Source organism: Penicillium concentricum (genome assembly GCF_028827145.1).
Source record: "Penicillium concentricum strain IBT 3081 chromosome Unknown utg000002l_segment0_segment0, whole genome shotgun sequence".
Classification (NCBI taxonomy): Eukaryota; Fungi; Ascomycota; class Eurotiomycetes; order Eurotiales; family Aspergillaceae; genus Penicillium; species Penicillium concentricum.
The window spans coordinates 10,616,006-10,636,958 of NW_026622755.1; the positions used below are offsets into that span (position 1 = coordinate 10,616,006).

Here is a 20,953-nt window from a genome sequence, read left to right on the forward strand (position 1 = left end):
AAAATTGGAAATGTTGAATATTCAGTCAAATGGCATGACCCCTGAATATTGTGCAACCAGATGCAAGTGATGCCACGCCGTGTATAGACTCCATTAAAAAACCAGAACGCTGCAGAGTCCCGAGTTGAACGCCTAGACCGTAAATAAAATCCTGGGAATCATAATGCAAAGCATAGCAAGCAATGTGCCCACCGAACCATTACTCCTTGATACCGTATAGGTTCTTATAGAACTCCTCGTGCTTGCGGGCACACTCGGCGCGTTCCAGGGCCTCCTCGCGAGACCTGATAAAGTCATCCTCCCCAGTGGGGCTGAGCTCTTCCCACATCTGATTATATTCGTCGATATCGCTGCCAGTCATGGCCCACATGCTCTCGCGCTGACGCTTGTTGCGCTCACGGTCCTCCTCGATGCGCTGCTCGATCTGCCTCTTGTCAAGACGTAGCTGAGGCTTCTCAGACTTTGACTTGCTGCCTCCCTCAGCGCCTTCCTCCTGTTCAAGATCTAGGTGGGAGGGGTGGGAATCGCGGTCTTTCAGAGCGGCGTCGATCTCGGCCACGGTTTCGGCGCTAAGGACTTCCTTCGCCTGGAGACCGTTCAGGACGTGGCGGACGTGCTTGACATTGGCTGCACCGGTGCCATCGGGGGGAACGACTGAGTCGACCACGCGTAGGATGTCTCGCTGCATCATGCGCACGTATGGGAGGTAGTTTTCCTTGATGGCCATTTCGCAGAGGTGTTCAATAAAATACATGATGTTTGCACGATTGTTCATGTTGTTCTACCACACCCAAGGTCAGAATGTATCAAACACAATGGAAATTGGAACTCTTACCCGTTCAAGCTGCTCCAGGATGCATGAGTGAAGATCCTCATCGAGGTCGCGGTACTTGAGCGCATAATGGGCGGCCTTCTGTGACGATGTGACAGCGGCGCTGAGGTGCTGCAGCTGCGTAGTGAAGCGCATTCGCACCTCAAAAGGATCGATCATCATTTTATCTTCCGATTTTTTAGCTTTGTCGAGGGTAGGAAGATCGGTAGTCGTAGACATGATAGGTGGACCGCAGGGCGGTCAAGATTACAAATGACAGAAAGATGTGGGGTTGGAAAGGGCGGTGGGGTCCTGTCCAGCCCTAGGTAAAGCCACAGTGTTTATGGGACTTAACGTAGTGAATAAATGTGAAGCAATTTCTCTGACATTTACTAAGAGTGAATATCTGTGAAGATAGTAACAGAATCGGAATATACAGAGCAATATGATAGCAAAAATCATCAAAGAGAATCCCGCCTCAAGGAACTACCAAGACTGGACGTATCATTCCCATCAAGCAAACCAACCTCTTCAGCCTCAGTATGATTTTCGAAATTCCGGAATTCTTCGTCTCGAAGGGCTTCTTCACGGCGAAACTCCACGCCATTCAGCACCGACCAGACATCTTTCTTGGTCAGTAGTCCTTGTAGAATGCCCTTATTGGCAAATAGCACATAACGCAAGCCAAGACGTTGGAACATTCGCAAAACAATCAAGAAAGTGATGTTACTGTTCAAGGTCATCGGTGTCTGGTCCATCCAAGGTCGTAGATCAAGGGTATCAATAGGGTCCGCAAAAGGTTGATGCGAAAAGAAGACTTGTGTCTCGTCGGAGAGGTTGCGGGTGGTAGAAGAGGTTGAGTATTTCAGAGCAAAAGAAAGCTCATTGCGTGTTATGTAACCTAGCAGAGTAGGACTCGAGGTGTCTGAGACTATGGGGAACCCGCGATATGTAGTGTTAGCTAGCAGACTGCGGATCGAGGCAATAGTATGACCAGTGGCAGTAATGACGCTGATATCGTCCACGGTTGTCATGACCCGGTGAGCAGATACGTCTGGCGGAGTGGTGTCATCGCGATGGTCGAGGAAGGGATACTCGTTTAGTCGAATCCATGACTCGTAGATACCTCGCTTTCCAAAGATGTCACCACACCACTTGGATAACATCACGGCAATCATGATCGGGATCACATAAGTTAACGCGCCGGTCAATTCAAACATGATAACGACAATCGACAAAGTCATGCGAGTAGCACCACCAAGAGCAGCAGCAGCCCCGATAATTGCGTACAAGCCAGGTGTGACGCATGGAATGTCTGGCTCGCATTTGCTAAACATGAATGCATTCGGATAGGATTCTTGCCACAAGCGGACTATGATGCCCAGAGAACGCCCGTAGAGAGCACCGATAGCGACCGAAGGAAGAATAATACCCGCAGGAATCTCAAGTCCAAATGTCATGGAAGCCAAGAAAAAGGCCAGTAAGGCAGCTATGACCAGATAAATAGCCACGCCAATCGAGGCAGATCCTGTTGCGCAGAGACCAAATCGATCATATGTCACACTGTTGCACTCTGCGAATAGCGACTGAACAAGCTCCGAGTTTTGAGCCCGCATGAAGTGATTTGGATAGTTGACTAGAGCTGTAATGAGAGCCACGACAACCACTTCGATGATTGGCCGGGAGGAAGTTCGAGCTCGCCTCCACTTGGTGATTCTCGTATTCAAGCGGATCAGGAATGCGCCGTAGAGACCGCCAATGATGCCAAGAATAATGAATGGGATAATTTCGAAGCGATGCCAGCCTCGGGTGTAGGTTACTTGATACAACACAATTTTACCTGTCCGGAATGGGTTCAAGGCTTGCAGGGTAACAGCTGCTACCATGGCACAGACAAAGCTTTGCCACATTGTTTTGTCTGGGAAATAATATGAAAGTTGCTGGAAAAATCAGCAAAGTAGATAGCATGTGATTGACAATATTTCATACCTCCAAACTAAAAAGAACACCTCCGATGGGTGCCCCGAATGCGACTGAGATACCTGCTGCGGCGGCCGCAGAAAGGACCTCTCGTTTGCGTGCTGTGAAATGAGTGAGCGGATGGAGAGAGGCGAGAATGAGCGACGTACCTTCATTGCCTTTAAGGCTCTCAAAAGGTTTCATTAGAATATTCGCGCAGCAGCATGCAACATGCACAAGTGGACCTTCTTTGCCTAGCCATAGACCGGATGCAACAGAAAGACACTGGGCATTGTCAGCAAAGATGTCTTTTGATAAGAAGAAGCTTGACTTACCAGGCCCAATGATTTAATGGCCAGCGTCCAGGGCCCCATGAAATGTCGGATGACAGTTCCACCGAGGATCGTTTTGATCTCGGGGATACCACTGTGTCGAGCATAAACGGCATAATTTCGCACCAGAAAGCAAGCGCATGCAGCAAAGAAAACCTAGATATTGTCAATAGAGCCCTAAAAGCAAGACACGGAGATATCATTACCGAAAACACAACATAAAAGATGTATCCAACCGCATATGTTCCTGCACCAGAGTTCGCTTTTAATGCATTCCCCCAAGGTGTCCAGTCCAGACACTTGGAGTGATCTATACCATATCGATTCAGCAGTGAGACTTATAGAGACTTGACGCTATCGGCTTACCATCGAGACCCCAGCAGCAAAAGCTCTTGTTCAGATAGAATTTGCCACCTCCACTTCCATTTTTGCAATATCCGGCCTTCAAATCACCCAGCCAATTGGTTGCAATATCGATAGAAGCAGCGATTATTCCTACAGCAATGCCAGTCGCAATCAACACCAACCAGACATTGCTTGCATCAAGAAGTCGACGAGCATGGCCCAATATACCCTGTCCACTTGAGTAAAGAAGCCGCTTTCTTTGCCGCTCCTTGGTATACTCATAGATCCAATCGATGGCGGTGAAGTCGTCGTAACCCACACGTCGTCCTGGGCCTTCCACGTACCAGTCTAGTGGCGCACCGTCTTTTGATCCTTCAGCACCGCCATTGAATCCTATAGGCGCATAAGGATCTAGGGGCGACGCATCGCCATTCTGACCACCTTGCGGCGCCGGAGAGCCAAAGCCAGTATCCGATCCGCCGGCGGGAGGGGAGAGAAGGCTGGACAAACTGAACCGTGATCGTTGTTTTTGTTTTCGCTTGAAGGAGATCCTAAATGAACAGCCTGGTCAGTACCACAACGAAAGGTGGAGTCTTCAAGACATACGGTTCATTTAGCCCCTCGGTTTCCCGATTCACATCTTGAGGCTGATGGGCGTCCTGATTAGCTCCGAGTTGCGTCCCGGAATGGCCCTCACCACCCGAGCCCTGGCCACTCATTGGCATTGTGAAACATAAATGAACCGCGATATCGCGATATTAGCATTTCCTCGTTAAAATGACCTTGTTTCAGGGACAGCTTTGTTGGACGCGCAAGTGTGGCGCAAGCTCCGCGCCCGCAAGCGGTGTGATCCAAGTCTAGGCGGGGCTGCGCCACAGGCGGCAGAAAGAAAAAAAGTTGGAGCGAAAGCCGATGAAGCGGGATTTCCTCTTTTATTTCAAACTTCACAGTTCCTCTTACGACCGGATTAAACATGGATCGGAGGCCGGTCTATGAGAGGACTCTTACTGAGTCCGAGCTGCTCGAGCAGCTACCGAGTGGAATCTCGACTTTCATTCGGACTGCATCGGGGACTCAACACCTCCACGCTCTTGCGCTTGGCGCATTAAACAACGAATTTACAGAGAGCATTTTCAGACTCTATGAACCGATTTTTGTCGATCTTGCAGCTCGATGGCTTCAATCGGATTTACATGCCGACTACATTCATGTATTAGCGGCATTCGCGCAGATTTTACCATTTGCGCCGCATCTGCGGTCGCTTGCCAGTCAATATGCCTCATCACAGACTGGACCTTTGGCGGCCTTGGCCGTGTCGAAGGAATTAACACTGCTACAGTTGGACCAACCTAGCATTCGACTCCTACTCCTCGCCCTCTTCCGACTTCTTTCGTTTGATCTTGAAACCTTCTCTCCCATCGTTTCACCGCTTCAACTTCAGTCCCTCTTCCAATCTCAAGACCGAGTGACACGATACCTTGCTGTACGATGCTTTGCCTTATATATGCACGCCGCGGATGCGGCGACCGAAAAGATGGTCCGCGTCAATACTGGGACGGAGCCTATAGAAGGAGAGTGGGAAGGCACTCTTATCGATTACCGTGTGCTAGGATTGTGGGAAGAACGGCGATGGGAGACTCTTGGAAGAATTATCGAGAACGAGAGGTCATCCAGAACGGAAACTAACACTCTAGCGTTGATCGAGAGGACACGGGAATCTTTCACAACCAAGACCGCAGAGATCTGCGGAGTTTTGATTCCCAGGTTGAAAGATACCCCCTCGGCTCCTTCGTCTGTTGTCAAGACCTCAACCACAGTTGAGAACCTGCGCCGGATTGCAGGGTCGCTACTCGGACACAAACCCATCCTGTTGGTCGGTTTGCCCAACTCTGGGAAAACCTCTTTGATTAACGACATTGCTGCCACAATGGGCCAAGCTGAAACTATGGTCACGCTTCACCTGAACGAGCAGACAGATGCAAAGAGTCTCCTTGGAATGTATGCCACTTCATCCGCCTCTGGATCTTTCTCTTGGCAGCCCGGTGTATTGACCAAGGCTGCACGCGAAGGCCGCTGGCTGTTGATTGAAGATCTTGATCGTGCTCCCTCTGAAGTAATGGGCCTCATTCTCCCGATCATTGAGAGGGGCGAGCTCACGATACCAAGTCGGAGGGAGCGAATCAAGTGTGCCGAGGGCTTCAAAATCATCGCAACCATGAAGTCATCGTACAACATAGCTGGCGATGAGATTGCACCAAGCACTTCAATGCTTGGAAGCAGACTTTGGGAGAGAGTGCAAGTCAAGTCCCTTCCCGTGGATGAGATGCGTGATGTCATCCTGCAAAAATTCTCGTTGCTCGAGTCTCGTGTGCCAACTCTCATGAACGTTTACGGACGAGTATGCTCTGCATTCCATGGAAGTCTTGCAATCAAGGGCTCCCAAGGTCGTACCCCGGGTTTCCGTGATTTGATCAAGTTGTGCAGCCGTCTGCACAATCGCTTACACCGCATGGGTGCGAAGACTGGCTATGAGCCCACCTCAGAAGGTACCGAGGATGAAATATTCCTCGACATTGTTGACGTGTTCCTCAAATATCTCCCCGAGAAGTCAATGCAAAGCACTCTCGCCGCCGTTGTGGCCGAATCGCTTCAAATCTCACCCCAGCGAGCGCAATACTGTCTCAATGAACGCACTCCCTCTTATACTGACAAGAACAACAGCGTTGTTCTTGGTAGAGAAACCTGCAACAAGATCAAAGTACCAAGTGGATCTGCATTGAAGCTTGCCGCAGCAGCTTCGCGATTTGCTCCCACTCGAGCGGCATTGACCCTTATGGAACAGGTGGCTGCCTCAATCCAGATGGCAGAGCCCGTTTTACTTGTGGGAGAAACTGGTATCGGAAAGACCACAGTCATCCAGCATCTTGCATCTTTGATGCGCCAGAAGCTCACAGTAGTGAATTTGTCGCAACAGAGTGAAAGCACTGATCTTCTGGGTGGTTTCAAACCCGTCAGCATCCGTACAATGGCAGTCCCAATGCTGGATGAATTCACCCAGCTCTTTGAACTGACCTTCTCGGCCAAAAAGAACCAGAAGTTCTTGTCCTCGATATCGAAGAGTGCCGCATCTTCCAATTGGGTACGATTGGTGACCTTGTGGCACGAAGCCGTTCGTCTTGCAAATGGCGTGTTCAATCCCCCGAATGCCGCAGCTGAGAATGGCGATGAACAGCCAGCCAAGAAACGCAAGCTGGATTCTCCCAAATACCAGCACTTGCGGCAAAGATGGGAGAGCTTTGCGACCCAGCTCGGAGATTTCGAGGCTCAGGTATCACAAGGTGATGCCAAATTTGCCTTTGCCTTCGTCCAAGGTAAGATTGTGAGAGCTCTGAGAAACGGCGAATGGGTCCTCCTGGACGAAGTGAACTTGGCTTCCCCTGATACCCTTGAGAATATTGCCAGTCTTCTGCACCATGGTAGTGAGGGGACACCCTCTGTTCTTCTGTCCGAGGCCGGCGACGTTGAGAGAGTCTTCGGCCATCCGGAATTCCGTATCTTCGGTGCTATGAACCCTGCAACAGATGCCGGAAAGAGAGATCTACCCCCCGGTCTGCGTTCCCGGTTCACCGAATTCTATGTGCACTCGCCCGATAGCGACTTGGACGATCTATTGGCCTTGATTCAGAAATACCTCGGCGACTTGACAATCAGTGACCAGCGGGCTGTGCCAGACCTCGCACAGCTTTACATGATCACCAAGAAGCTCAGTAATGAGAACAAGCTTACCGACGGAGCTGGACAGCGACCCCACTTCAGTATCCGTACTCTTGTTCGTGCTTTGATCTATGTCATCGACCACGCACATGTCTATGGGCTACGTAGAGCGATGTTTGAGGGTTTCAGTATGAGTTTCTTGACCGTGCTGAGCTTGAACTCCGAACAAGCTTTGATTCCTCTGCTTGAGCTTCATATCTTCGGCAACGCGAAGAACGCCAGGTCTCTTCTCGGACAGACCCCTCGCCCACCAACGGATGGTAATGATTATGTGCAATTCAAGCACTACTGGATGCGCCGCGGTCCTATGGTTCCGGAGGAGCAACCTCACTACATCATCACCCCATTCATCGAGAAGAATTTGAAGAACTTGGTCCGTGCCAGTTCAACCCGACGATTCCCCGTTCTGCTTCAAGGTCCGACCTCAGCCGGAAAGACGAGTATGATCGAGTACTTGGCAAAGGTCTCTGGAAACAAGTTTGTACGAATCAACAACCACGAGCATACTGATTTGCAAGAGTACTTGGGATCTTACATCTCCTCGGACGATGGAAGCCTACGTTATCAAGAGGGTGTGTTGGTGGAGGCACTGCGGAACGGTTATTGGATTGTGCTGGATGAGCTGAATCTGGCACCTTCTGATGTTCTTGAAGCCCTTAACCGACTCCTCGACGACAACCGTGAGCTTTTCATTCCCGAGACCCAAGAAGTTGTTCACCCGCACCCGAACTTCATGCTCTTTGCCACGCAAAATCCGGCTGGTCTGTACGGTGGCCGAAAGGTCCTGTCACGCGCCTTCAGGAACCGTTTCCTCGAGTTGCACTTCGATGATATCCCAGAAAGCGAACTGGAATTTATTCTGAAGGAACGTTCTCAAATCGCCCCCTCCTTCTGCACACGGATTGTTGCTGTCTACCGCAAATTGTCCTTGCTGCGCCAGTCTAATCGACTCTTCGAGCAAAAGAACAGTTTTGCCACTCTGCGTGATCTTTTCCGATGGGCTCTACGTGATGCCGATGATCGCGAGCAGCTAGCCATCAACGGTTACATGCTTCTCGGCGAACGTGTTCGCAATCCCCAAGAGAAAGCCGCCGTTAAGGCCGTGATCGAGGAAGTGATGAAGGTAAAACTGGACGAGGATGCTTTGTACAGCTCTGCAGAGCTAGAAAAGAATGCACCTGAGATGAGCGAGCTTCCAGCCGGTATTGTGTGGACTAAAGCCATGCGACGACTGTTTGTTCTCGTTTCCAAGGCCCTCAAGAACAACGAGCCGGTCCTCCTTGTCGGAGAAACCGGTTGCGGTAAAACCCAGCTATGCCAGGCCGTTGCCGAAGCTTTCCGACGCGAGTTGTTCATTGTCAACGCTCATGTGAATCTGGAAACCGGCGACTTGATTGGTGCACAACGGCCTATCCGAAACCGGGCCGCAATCGAGAAGCAGCTCGTCGATGACCTTCAGATGCTTCTTCACGGGCAGCTAAGCGGCGCGTCTTTCGATGAATTGAAGCAGGAATTCACAGCATTGACTGCGGAGCAGCGTCAAGCCAAGGATCAACTTCTCTTGCAGAAGATTGAGAAGAACGCTATTCGTTGCAATGCCCTGTTTGAATGGTCCGACGGAAGCCTGATCACCGCAATGAAGACCGGTCAATTCTTCCTTCTTGACGAAATTTCTCTCGCAGATGACTCCGTTCTTGAGAGACTTAATAGTGTTCTGGAACCTGCTAGGTCCATTCTTCTCGCCGAGAAGGGCCCCGTTGATTCAATGGTTGTGGCAGATGGTGGATTCCAATTCTTATCCACTATGAACCCTGGAGGTGATTACGGAAAGCGTGAGCTTTCGGCTGCTCTTCGCAATCGTATGACAGAAATCTGGGCGCCTCAGCTGTCTGAGGATGAGGATATCCTGCCAATTCTCTCACAGAGATTGAACCTGAAGGAGGAGAACGTGGCAAAGGCTATGCTGCAGTTCGCCAAGTGGTTCAAAGTAACCTTCCAGAACAGCTCTGCCACGTCGCTCTCGATTCGTGACCTTCTTGCCTGGGTTGACTTTGTCAACACTTGTCAAAGCGCAGACACTGAATTCGCTATCGTACAAGGTGCCGCGATGGTTTTCGTCGACACCTTGGGTGCCAACCCTGCTGCAATGCTTGCTATCTCCCTCAACAATCTCGAGGGTAACCGCAAGTCATGCCTCGACAAGCTGAGCGAACTGTTCAATGTTGATGCTTTCAAGATCTACTGGGAATCGACTACTGTCTCTGCGGAACCTGGCGTTCTGCGCGTGGGGCCCTTCGCTCTCCCTACGGCTGGCACAGCAGACCCCGATCCTCAATTCACAATGGATGCCCCAACCACAATCGCCAACTCCGTGAGAATTGCTCGTGGTTTGCAGTCCTCGAAGCCTATTCTTATGGAAGGAAGCCCAGGTGTGGGTAAGACTACACTTGTGACGGCCCTAGCCAGAGCTCTTGGCAAACCTCTCACTCGAATCAACCTTTCGGAACAGACAGATCTTACAGATCTGTTCGGTTCAGACGTTCCAGTGGAAGGAGGGGATGTCGGGCAATTCACTTGGCGTGACGCACCGTTCCTACGAGCCATGCAGCGTGGTGACTGGGTTCTGCTGGATGAAATGAACTTGGCCTCACAATCTGTCCTTGAAGGTCTCAACTCTTGTCTGGATCATCGTCAGCAAGTGTACATCGCTGAGCTGGACCAAACATTCAAGAGACACCCCGATTTCGTGCTCTTTGCCGCCCAGAACCCTCACCACCAGGGTGGTGGCAGAAAGGGTCTTCCTGCATCTTTCGTTAACCGATTCACGGTGGTCTATGCAGACAGCTTCACTGATGATGACTTGAAAACTATTTGTTCCAGGCTTTTCCCTGGCAGTCCCTCTGTGCAGACAGAGAGATTGGTCGATTTCATTTCTCTCTTGAACCAGGCGATCACGCGAGATCGTCGATTGGGAGCCATTGGTGGGCCATGGGAAGTTAATCTGCGTGATATCCAGCGATGGCTTCAACTTGCCGACCGAGGAACCCTGCAGATCCAGACCAAGCACTTCCTTGATGTCGTTATCAGCCAGCGATTCAGAAGCGAAGAGGATCGTAACATGGTCTCTCAGATCTATGACCGTGTTTTCACGGACTCGGACACAGGCTTGAAGAGCTACTTCCACAACCTCACCCCCGAGTACTTGCAGGTCGGCCTAGGCATTTTGACCCGTGATCCTCTTCTGCAGCGCTTGGCCGAGCCTAATATGAGGGTCCTACCAAAGGATCTTCACATTGTCGAGTCACTCATTCTATGTATTGATAACTCCTGGCCGAGCATCCTAGTCGGACCTGCTGGATGTGGCAAAACCACTCTCATCAGAAAGCTGGCAGCGGTTAACGGTGCAAACCTCGTCGAGCTAGCGCTGAGTGCTGACACTGATACTATGGATCTCATTGGTGGATTTGAACAAATCGACCACCGCAGAGAGGTTTCAGGCTTTGTCCATGATATTGAGATGTTCTTGCGAAGCCAGCTCATCCAATGCTTTGCTTCAGGGGATGTATCTGATGTTGTGATTTCTGCACTCCACATCTGCGAGCATTTACAGTCTGCAGACATCTCACTGGAGAATGTCATTCCCTCGCTTTCCAGCCTTTGCCAGTCTTCTTCTGACCCTGCCTACCAGCAATTCCTCGAGAGAGCCCAGAAGTTGTTGAATGCTATTCAACAATCCGACAAAATGAAGGTTGGATTTGAATGGACAGAAGGTGTCCTCACTCAGGCTGTCCAACAAGGAAATTGGGTTATTCTTGACAACGCCAACCTGTGCAATCCATCCGTTCTCGATCGATTGAATTCTTTGACGGAGCCGAATGGCACACTCATTCTGAATGAGCAACGGACAGAGGATGGATCTGCCAAGATCATTACGCCCCATCCCAACTTCAGAATCTTCTTGACCATGGATCCCCGCAATGGCGAGCTGTCTCGTGCCATGAGGAACCGCTGTACCGAAATCTGTTTCCTGCCAAGCGAGCTGCAAGACATCAAGCCTACTATAGGCCCATCCTACACCTGCGAATCGTTCCTCTATCGCCTTCGCCATATCTGGAACTTGGATATATCCCTGGCGTCGTCTGCCTTTGAAAACGCTCTCGAGGTGTGCTTGGATCATCTTTCACCAGCGGATCTGGCCTACCTTCAACAGTCGCCAAGCAACCGTTTGGCTATCAATTCCGAGACCAACGGAGAAGAGAAGCCATCCAATGTTCTGCAGCGCTATGCCTCTCTGTTCCATGACAACAACCAATGGAAGCCGCTTGAGATCGCCACCGGCGAGATTGTGCTTGGAGGAGCTCACCTTGGTATCCAAGGAATGTTGCAGCCTCTTCACCCGCTCACAAACGAGCCACTGCTGGCTATTGCAGGAACCAGCGATTTCCGGTCTAGTTTGGTTGTCTTGGCATATCTCCAGGAGTTGAGACTTGATATTCATCGCCTCAGGGAAGGTTTGATTCAAGCCGACATCTCTGGAAAAGAGCTTAAGCCTAGCCAAATGACACGATTGGAGCGGTCATTGGCATCTGAGCGGATCCCTGCATTGATGAAGGACACGACGCAACCTGTTGCCTCGTTCTTGTCTGATTGTGGCCAGGCTCTGTATGACTATATCCAGTCGTTGGATCAGATCTCCCTCCAAGGCCCCGTGATAGTCGCAGCCCTTCGGGCCGTGATCTGTCTATGCTGGGACATCTACAGAGCTACAGAGGTGAGCCAGGTTGATGAAGGAGAATTCCAAGTTTATCTTCAGATGGGCCGGAAGATCTGCGGGTCATTGCTCGACTCGTCGCCTCTCCTGGAACCGCTCCAAGTCGCTTTGTCACAAGCTCTGGATCGGTTCCGGGAAGGCTGGGCTTTGACAAGTGGTCTTAGCATGCAAAGAATCTGGGATTCTTGGAGACATGTCACTCCCATCTCTCAAGATAAGTTGGATTCTCTGACCGAGTTGGAGTCAACAGTCCTAGAATTCACAACTTTGGCTTTGCAAACCCGCGTGCCACTGTCTCAATTGAGTCGTGTACGCGATTCATTGATTGAGGCCCAGCGATTCATCCTCCTGGATGGCGCTGATGGTGACGTACTTGTTCAGGGTATCAAACAAACCGTGGCTGAGCTATCTCATGCAGTTCGACGCTCAGAGTCAACTGAGTATCCATACTTTGCCAACGAGTTCGAAGCTCTTTGCCAGTACCACGACATCTCCTCATTCTTCCAGAACCCTGTCAATGATACAGTCATCCAGACAGTCATGCCACTCCTCGCTGGTCGTACAGCTCGTCCGTTGGACGCATCGAATTTCCAGAGCGACGTGCCAAATATTCTCCACAGAATCTCGCTCTTTGCGGGCTCTTCAAGCAAATCCGAGTCCGCGCTTGCTACTGGTGGCATCGTCTCTCTGTCGCTATTGGAGAGGCTGACAGCTATCGGCAATACCAAATTGGGACAGATGGACATGCTTGAGGCAGAGAAACAAGCCCTCTCCAAGGCTATTTCCCTGAGCAGTCAGCAGATCACAACAGATCAGTCAATGGACCTCAGACGTACTATCGCTAAGCTTACAGCCGAGCTGGTGGCTTGTCACCGGGAGTTCTTCGACCCTCGCTCAGCCGAGCATCTCATCTCGGTTCTGCAAGCAATTCAAAAGGGTGATCTTTGCGTTGAACAGCCACCTGTTAAGGTTGAGCTGGACCAAAGCTTGCAAAATGCTCACTTCCTTAAGCCCCTCGCCGAGCAGGCTCTACCAACTCTGATTTCGTCCCTGCGAACGCAGCCATCAAACCAACAGCAGAGCATCCGAACTACTGGACTGGCGGCGGTACAGCTGGCAGTCATTCTTCTACGTCTGTTTGTGCCCGACAAGACATTTGACCCTTCTCTCGGTCTCGTTGTCCAACGCAAACGCCACTCTCAACGCCTCCAAGAATTCACTACCAAGTCTGCAGCAATTCTTGCCTTTGAGAAGACTTTCACCAGCCAGGTTTCCAACCTCCGGTCTGAGCTTTTGGATAATGAAATTCGTGATTTGGGTTCCGCCCCGCCTCCTTCACTGGTCAACCGGCCTCGGCAGTCCCAATTGAGTCTCTTGCAGGGAGAGTTCATCAACTTGATCAACTCTGTCCTGAAGAGAGACCCCGAGCAAATGATCCGCTCCACCGAACCTCAGTCCCGAGATATGATCCAACTTCTGCGCAACAACATCAAACAATTGAGCAGCCGCCTCAGCACTCACTACAGATCCTATGATGATATTACAGTGCCCGTGGTTCGTTTCTTGCAGCTTTTGGACCTTGGTGTATTCCTGGCTTCTAGCCAACCGGAAGAGTCTAGCGATATTCCTGACATTCAGTCTCTGAGCGAGCGAACACCCTTCTTGGGAGGAATTCGCCACCCCGTCTTTGCTCAAAACCAGAAGGCTCCGGGAACCCTGAAGAATGCAAACGAAATGCGCCTTCAAGAACTGTCGGCCCTTTGGGCCGCCAAGGACGCGGATTCCACAATCCTGGATACAAAGGCTGGACGAGAGATCATTCGCCGGGTTTTCGCTGATTTCCATCAACTGTGGAAGGCCAAGCTTGAAGAAGATCGGGAACAGGAAGCTGAAAAGGGAGAATTGTACCGCTTCAAGGGATCTTGGGAAGAGGAAGAAGAAGTCAACGAAGCCGAGCTACACGCACTCTTCCCTACCTTCGATGAAGAGCCAATTCAAGACACAGAAACGACCGATTTCGCTGCCCGTATCGACCCCAAGAGCATCGCTCTCCGGCTTGCCTCGCTTCATGCAAACATCGTCTCAAATGAGCGCAGTGGAACTGCACTGACTACCTTTGTCAAGCAATCAGGCCATCTTCTGGGCTCGATCTGGTCTGACAACAAGGCCTCATTCTCGCCGATGTCGCCCCAAAACCATCTTCCTGCAGTTCTTCTCCTTCTCGATGATGCCATAGGCGAGGGAACCGACAATCACAAAAAGAATTACAACTTCTACACTGATTCAAACCTCGAAGAGGCAAGGAAGCTTGTCGCTCTCGCGATTTCTGTCCAAGCTCGCTTCGCCCAAATCCAAATCGCCTGGCCTGAACATGTTGTCCTCGCTGATACCATTCAATGCTGCGTGGAAATCCTTCAATTCAAACACACTGAACCTGTTGCCAAGTTCATGACCAAGGTTGAAAAGCTTCATTCATTCGTGCATGAGTGGCAGACCGTGGCCAGCAGAGAATACTCAGCTGTTACTGTCTACGATGAGATTACAAGTATTCTCATTAGCTGGCGCCGTCTTGAGCTGTCAACTTGGGCAAAGCTCTTGGATCTCGAGAAAGAGCGATGCGAGGATGAGGTGAGTGCTTGGTGGTTTATCGCTTACGAAGCACTTATCGGTGCTCCCATCATGATGGTCGAGGCAGGCGAACAGGACATGACTGAGCACACCCAAAACTTGGTATTGACTCTGGAGCAATTCTTCAAGTCTACAACTACCGGCCAATTTGCTCGCCGTCTACAGCTTGTTGCCAACTTCCAAGCACTACTTCAAGTTTTCAGCACAGATTATCCCTGCCTCAAGAAGCTTGTCTCTGCCCTGGACAACTTCCTCCACCACTACGGACCCTTCCAGCCTGGAGTGGACAAGTATCTGACAGAAAAGCGGTCCACTCTTGAGAAGGATATCAAGGAGCAGATCCAACTTGCCAGTTGGAAAGATGTCAACATTGTTGCTTTGAAGGAAAGCGCCAGAAGGTCGCACGTTAAGCTATTCAAGCTGGTTCGAAAGTACCGCGCGGCCCTTGGCCAACCAGTTCAATCAATCCTTGAAGCAGGCCTTCCGGAAAGCACCGAGGAGATCACTTCGATGTCCCAAGCAGAGCCAGTTCGCCCCACTGCCACGTTCCCAGAGGCAATGGCCATCTGCCAAAATGACAAGAGCCTGTGGTCCACTCGAGCGCTCAGATTCCAGAAGCCGGATGGAACAGCCAACAACATGATGAACCTATATTCGTCAATTCCAGCCGAGTTCGACATTGCGAAGGACCTCGACAGCTTCATTGTCTCGGTGATTGAAAGCATGAATGAGTACAAGTCCAAGACACCCAAGGTCCTGAACGAAGACAACAAGGAGGACGTCCAGCACCTCAAGTCCCAGAAACGCCGTCTCTATGCTGAGACCCTCAAGCAACTATATGAGATGGGTGTGAAACGTAATGCTGGATCGAGTGTGATCGAAACTCAAGAAACTGTTCCGCAGGTTCTTGCCACCAGTGCCGCCTTTGAGGCTGGTGCTGCAACCTCAACTGCAGTTCAGAGCGCCGACTGGTACTTCCACAGACTTTTGGATCTCCTGCCCAAGACCCGCCTGGCCTCTCGCAACTATTCCGAGGAGCTAAGCAACGTCGAGGTTCACAGAAGCATGGGATCTATTGAGCATCTTGTTTTCACAGTCCGTCGCCAGAGAGGTGTCATTTCGCCTGCCCTCACAGGCTTGGGCAAGTTGAAGTCTACGCTTGACAAGGTGCAGAACCTTTGGACAGCGGCTTCAAACTCTCTGTCACAAGACCGTGCTTCTGCGTCGGAAGAGCGAGCCAACCTGGCCAGAATCGTGGCTTGGCTGGCTCCTATTCTTGGACTGGCTGCAATGATCATTGGAGTGCATTCCAAGTTCTCGGGAATTGATGCATCCAAGATTGTGGAACAGCTCCGCGCCAAGAAGGCATTTTTCGATAGCCTACGCAAGTCGCACGAAGCCCTTCCCATGCTTCCCACCCGGATTGCGTCTAACGCAAATTACGAGATAGCGCAGCAGGCAAAGTCATCGCTCGATGAATTGGCTGCTGACTTGAAGCAATGGAGTCAAGCTCGCCCTGATCTGTCCTTCGCGCTGGATCAGATCACACCTTGGGTCAACACAAACATCGCTGCTCACCCTGAGGTCAACGATGAGAACAGCCTGTCCATCCAAGCCTTCGATAGCAGCCTCCTGACAGCCATTGACAAAATGCTCATTGGCCTCCAGAAGCTCAAGGAGGTGCCTTCTGCCATCACATTTGAAGGATTGCTGTCGAGGAGTGATGAGTTCTTCTCTCGCGGTATTAAGGCTGTTCATCTCACCGAGATCACCACCGCATTGGAGAAGGTCCTTGATCAATTGCACCGTCTGCAAGACGACTCCGCTGGCGGCCTCTCAATTGCTGCCGCACTGATCACCAGTATCCTGCCTATCGCCAACAGATACTACCAAATCTGCCGGGATCTGGCTGATCGGTTCATCGCAGTTCATCGCGAGATCTGTAAGACATCCTACATCCTGACCAAGACCTTCAAACAGGTCGCCTCCGAAGGCTTCTGTAGTCCTGCCGAAGCATCTCAAGATCAAGGCAAGGAGGGCCAGATGGAAAGTGGCACGGGTCTCGGTGAAGGCGAAGGCGCGGAAGATATCAGCAAAGATGTTGGCGATGACGAAGATCTTACTGAGTTGGCGCAACAAGAAAACAAGAAAGAGGACGGTGATGATGAGATGGATGATTCCAAGGACGCTGTCAACATGGATCAGGAAGAGTTGGAAGGCGATGCTGAGGATCGCAAGGATGAAGAGGAGGAGAACGACGATAGTGCCGACGAAGGAGAGGACGATATCGACGAAGAGACAGGAAGCGTTGATGACCTTGACCCAGGTGCTGTAGACGAAAAGCTCTGGGACGGTGGTAATGATGAGCAGCAGAAGGATACTGAGAACGAAGAAGGAAAGGGCCAATCAGAGGCCGAGCAACAAGCTGCTGCTCAGGAAGAGAAAAAGGAGGACAAGGATGGTGAAAAGGGTGAAGAAAAGGCAAAGGAAGGAGAGGATGAGGAAGAGGAAGAAACCGAGGACGAAGAGGCCCCCGAAGACGAGGGCGAGGCAGTTGGCCGTGAGGAAATGGACGTCACCGATCCTCAAGCAAAGGAAGAAGAAACACTTGAACTTCCCGAGGAAATGCAACTCGATGATGGTGAAGGCAAGGACGACAATGGCGAGGACGACGACGAGATGGATGATCTTGATGATGATTTCGGTCCTGCCCCCGAAGAAGAAGGGAAGGTCGAAGACGCCAATGATCAAGCCGGCGAAGAGGACGCCGAGGCAGCCCCGGAGGATCAAGAGCCAGGCGCGGAAGATGAAGAAATGGCCGATGATGCGGAGGAAACCAACGAAGGCGAAGCCGGAGAGGAGGAGGAAGAGGAAGCTGGTGGAGAAGATCCCGAGGAGCCTGAGCAAGACGATTTCCTCGCACAGCGTGATGAGAATGATGCCGCAGGTGACAACGTCGCTCCTAGTGAAGCTGTCACTGGAGGTCTCGGAGCCGAGCAAGACCAAAATGAAGAAAAGGGTGCCTCAGGTGACGCTCAGCAGGAGAGCGGCTCGACTGATCCCAGTGCGAATGTCGACCAACAGACAGGTGCTGCCAAGGATAGCGAGGAGAGCCAGCCCAGCAGAGACGCTGCTGGCGGCGAAGATCACGGGCCAGATGAACCTCAGATGCAGGCATTCAAGAAGCTCGGTGATATCCTCGAGCAATGGCATCGACGACAAAAGGAGATCCTCAATCCGTCCCAAGAGGAGGAGGATTCCCAGGCTATGCCCGAAGACACCGATATGGCCGACGCAGACTTCGAGCACCTCAGGGATGACGACGATGCCGCAGACACCCAGGCCCTTGGACAAGCGAACGACGACCAAACCCAAGCCCTCGATCAAAGCAAGGGTGTCGAGTCCGACATCAAGCCTGGTGAGAACGATGTTCTCCCAGACGTGTCGGATGAGCAGCAGGATGCCGTTGACAACCAGCTTGAGGATGAGATGCAAATCGACCGTGAGACCGTTCCCGCCGATGACGATTCCGCCGGCGCCTTCATTCCTAGCGGGCAATCATCCCACGACCGCGCAGACGGAGCACAGGGTACCGAAGAGATAGACGAGGAACTTGATGAAGTCGACTCGCAACTCGCAGCCATCCACCTCTCCTCTTCGCTTCCCCCATTGACTCCACAAGACGAAGCCCGCCGCCTCTGGTCGCACTACGAGTCTGCCACAAATGATCTCTCCCTCTCGCTCACCGAACAACTCCGTCTCATCCTCGCCCCCACAATGGCCACCAAGCTCCGCGGTGACTTCCGCACCGGAAAGCGTCTGAACATCAAGCGTATCATTCCCTACATCGCATCCCAGTACAAGCGCGACAAGATCTGGATGCGCCGCTCTATCCCCTCGAAGCGCAACTACCAGATCATGCTGGCTGTCGATGACAGTAAGTCTATGCTAGAAAGCGGCAGTGGCCAGCTTGCCTTCGAGACCCTCGCCCTTGTTGCGAAGAGTCTGAGCATGCTGGAAGCTGGTGATCTCTGTGTCCTCGGCTTCGGTAACGAAGAACATGTTCGCGTCGCCCACGAGTTCGGAAAGCCCTTCTCCTCCGAGGCCGGCTCCCAGGTCTTCCAGCACTTCAGCTACCAGCAAACTGGTACCAATGTGCGCAAGTTGATCGCCGACTCTATCGCTCTGTTCCGCGAGGCTCGCTGGAAGCGCTCGCCTGGATCTGGCTCTGCCGATCTCTGGCAGCTTCAGTTGATTATCTCCGATGGTATCTGTGAAGATCATGATACCATTCGCCGTCTTGTCAGACAGGCGCTTGAGGAGCGCATCATGGTTGTCTTTATTATTGTCGATGCTGTCAAGGGTAGCTCTATCCTTGACCTCTCCCAGGCTAGCTTCGAGGCCGATCCTAACTCTGGTGGTGAGATGAAGCTCAAGATGAAGCGTTATCTCGAGGACTTCCCCTTCCCTTACTACCTCGTCGTTCGTGATGTGAGAGAGTTGCCCTCTGTTTTGGCTACTGCACTCAAGCAGTGGTTCGCTGAAGTTGTGGATGTGTCGTCTTGATACTCCAAAAATTAAAAGGTGTTGGAATTGTCTATTTGGAGTTATTTTGTTACATTCGATGGTGTTTGGGATTGATTAGTTTTATCATGATAGATTTTATATAGATGTGATACATATCAGTTGAATGTACATTTTTTTAGTTTATTCAAATTCCCGTATGTCATTTCGTACAAAATGGTATGGTATCTCAATGCTAATGCGCTTGACAAAAATTCACCCAGAATGGGCCTGTGTATGCTAAAACTACCATCCGTACTTGGATCCAGCTTCCTTCTTGTTCCTCCGACCCGTTGCAAAGCTCTCCTCCAATGCCTCCTTCTGCGAACTTGCAACATTGAGCAATTGCTGGAGGGTATGCTTGCCCGGCGCAATAGAGCGTACAGGGTTGTGCTGTGCTCCGGCCAGCTCGCCTTCGGCCAGAACCTTGTTCGACGCATACTCCTCGTCTGTGTTGAAGGTACGCACCTGTGACTGTGACGAAGTGACATTGGCATTCCGACCGAAAAGCTGGCGTCTTTCAGCCTTGGACAAGTTCAAATCGTTGGCAATGCTGTCCAAGGATGATGTAGGATTGGTTGATACTGTTGCTGTTGAACGGTCCATGGCGATTTGTGTGGGCTCGGCGAGTACTGGACCAGCTGCTGGTTCCTCTTCTTCGCCCTCGGCGTTGTATACCAGCGGCTGGTAGGTTGCTGATGGTCCAGGTGCCGGATCTGGCTGAGAAGTAGTCTCCGACGATAGAGAGAAGAGACTGACTTTGGGCTTGGGTGGTGCAGGTGCAGATGCAGATGGGGGGCTTGCTGTAGAGGTTGAGCAGGTTTCGGCGCTGCGGATGAGGAAGGTGTTGGTTGCTCAGCAATCTTGGTGGTCTTTCTCTTCTTTTGAGGTCGTCCGACGGATAAGGGTCTGAACATCATCGGATTTCCCTGCAGTTTGACCTCCACTGGATTTTTCATTGTCTCTGGTGCATCTGATGGAGTGTCGGCTTTTGAGCTGCCAGGTGCAGATGTGGTGCCCGCATCTCCCGCTAGATCTTCAAATGCGTAATCATTCCTCATCTCCGCATCAGCCGAGCGATCAAATCCAGGGCCTGCTCCTGTTTTAAGGCTAAATGCTTTTCGTGCTGTCGCCACTGGTGCTTTCTTTTCAGCTGTTCGTTTCGGCGCTGGAAGGAAAGAGTTGAATCCCGCAAGACCTCCTCCACCTAACCGAGCCTTTTTGCGCGGACCATCTTCGGGATCTTCGCTGGATGGGTGTTCGGGTTTGATTTCTGGAATCGCCATGCGGATCCTGCGCGGGTTGTTGCGGTCGACCTGGAAGCCAGTTTTGGAGTCGATCTTCTTTGCCTTGGTGAACTGGGGTGCGGGTGTAGTATCTGGTTCGGCATCTGAGCCTTCTGAATCCGAGTAGCCTACTAGCACCATGTTGAGATAGTTATGTTGGGGGTTGTTGTTGTTTGGGATTTTCGAGATCGGAGTTGACAAGTTGATCGTCTGACACCTGATCCCTCAGGCATCATTCTATTACCTAAGCATATCCGAATCGAGATCGATCGAAAAGGACATTACAGAGTGGACTAGACGGGATGGAATGGGCCAAAGAGAGAAATGTCCGAAAACACGCTCATAAACTCCAGATGTCATTCCTTACAGTGAAACAGCAGGGATGATCGCATCACTTTGTAACGTCATCGGGATCCGGGGTCTCCGCTTAATTAATAGGATCATACATTGGGACAATGAGGTGTTCATAGTCAAAAGACATACT

General features: G+C 51.3%; 4 protein-coding genes across 4 annotated transcripts; 1 reads left to right on the forward strand and 3 right to left on the reverse strand.

The window, feature by feature from the left end:
- Positions 1 to 199: 199 nt before the first annotated feature.
- Positions 200 to 1,051, reverse strand: N7517_007753 (CTD kinase subunit gamma; the record flags this gene model as incomplete). Its single annotated transcript, XM_056725483.1, has 2 exons — positions 200 to 781; positions 836 to 1,051. 2 exons carry the CDS (start codon positions 1,049 to 1,051, stop codon positions 200 to 202), a joined length of 798 nt encoding a protein of 265 aa, XP_056581733.1.
- A 221-nt stretch (positions 1,052 to 1,272) lies between these two features.
- Positions 1,273 to 4,172, reverse strand: N7517_007754 (chloride channel protein; the record flags this gene model as incomplete). The annotated part of the gene is made up of 6 exons (XM_056725484.1): positions 1,273 to 2,751; positions 2,801 to 3,055; positions 3,106 to 3,258; positions 3,309 to 3,412; positions 3,469 to 3,998; positions 4,054 to 4,172. The coding sequence occupies 6 exons, from the start codon at positions 4,170 to 4,172 to the stop codon at positions 1,273 to 1,275; spliced, it is 2,640 nt and encodes an 879-aa protein (XP_056581734.1).
- Positions 4,173 to 4,420: 248 nt separating this feature from the next.
- On the forward strand, positions 4,421 to 19,186 carry N7517_007755 (AAA family ATPase midasin; the record flags this gene model as incomplete). The annotated part of the gene is made up of 1 exon (XM_056725485.1): positions 4,421 to 19,186. One exon carries the CDS (start codon positions 4,421 to 4,423, stop codon positions 19,184 to 19,186), a length of 14,766 nt encoding a protein of 4,921 aa, XP_056581735.1.
- Positions 19,187 to 19,429: 243 nt separating this feature from the next.
- Positions 19,430 to 20,610, reverse strand: N7517_007756 (PRCC domain-containing protein; the record flags this gene model as incomplete). Its single annotated transcript, XM_056725486.1, has 2 exons — positions 19,430 to 20,012; positions 20,099 to 20,610. The coding sequence occupies 2 exons, from the start codon at positions 20,608 to 20,610 to the stop codon at positions 19,430 to 19,432; spliced, it is 1,095 nt and encodes a 364-aa protein (XP_056581736.1).
- Positions 20,611 to 20,953: the final 343 nt, after the last annotated feature.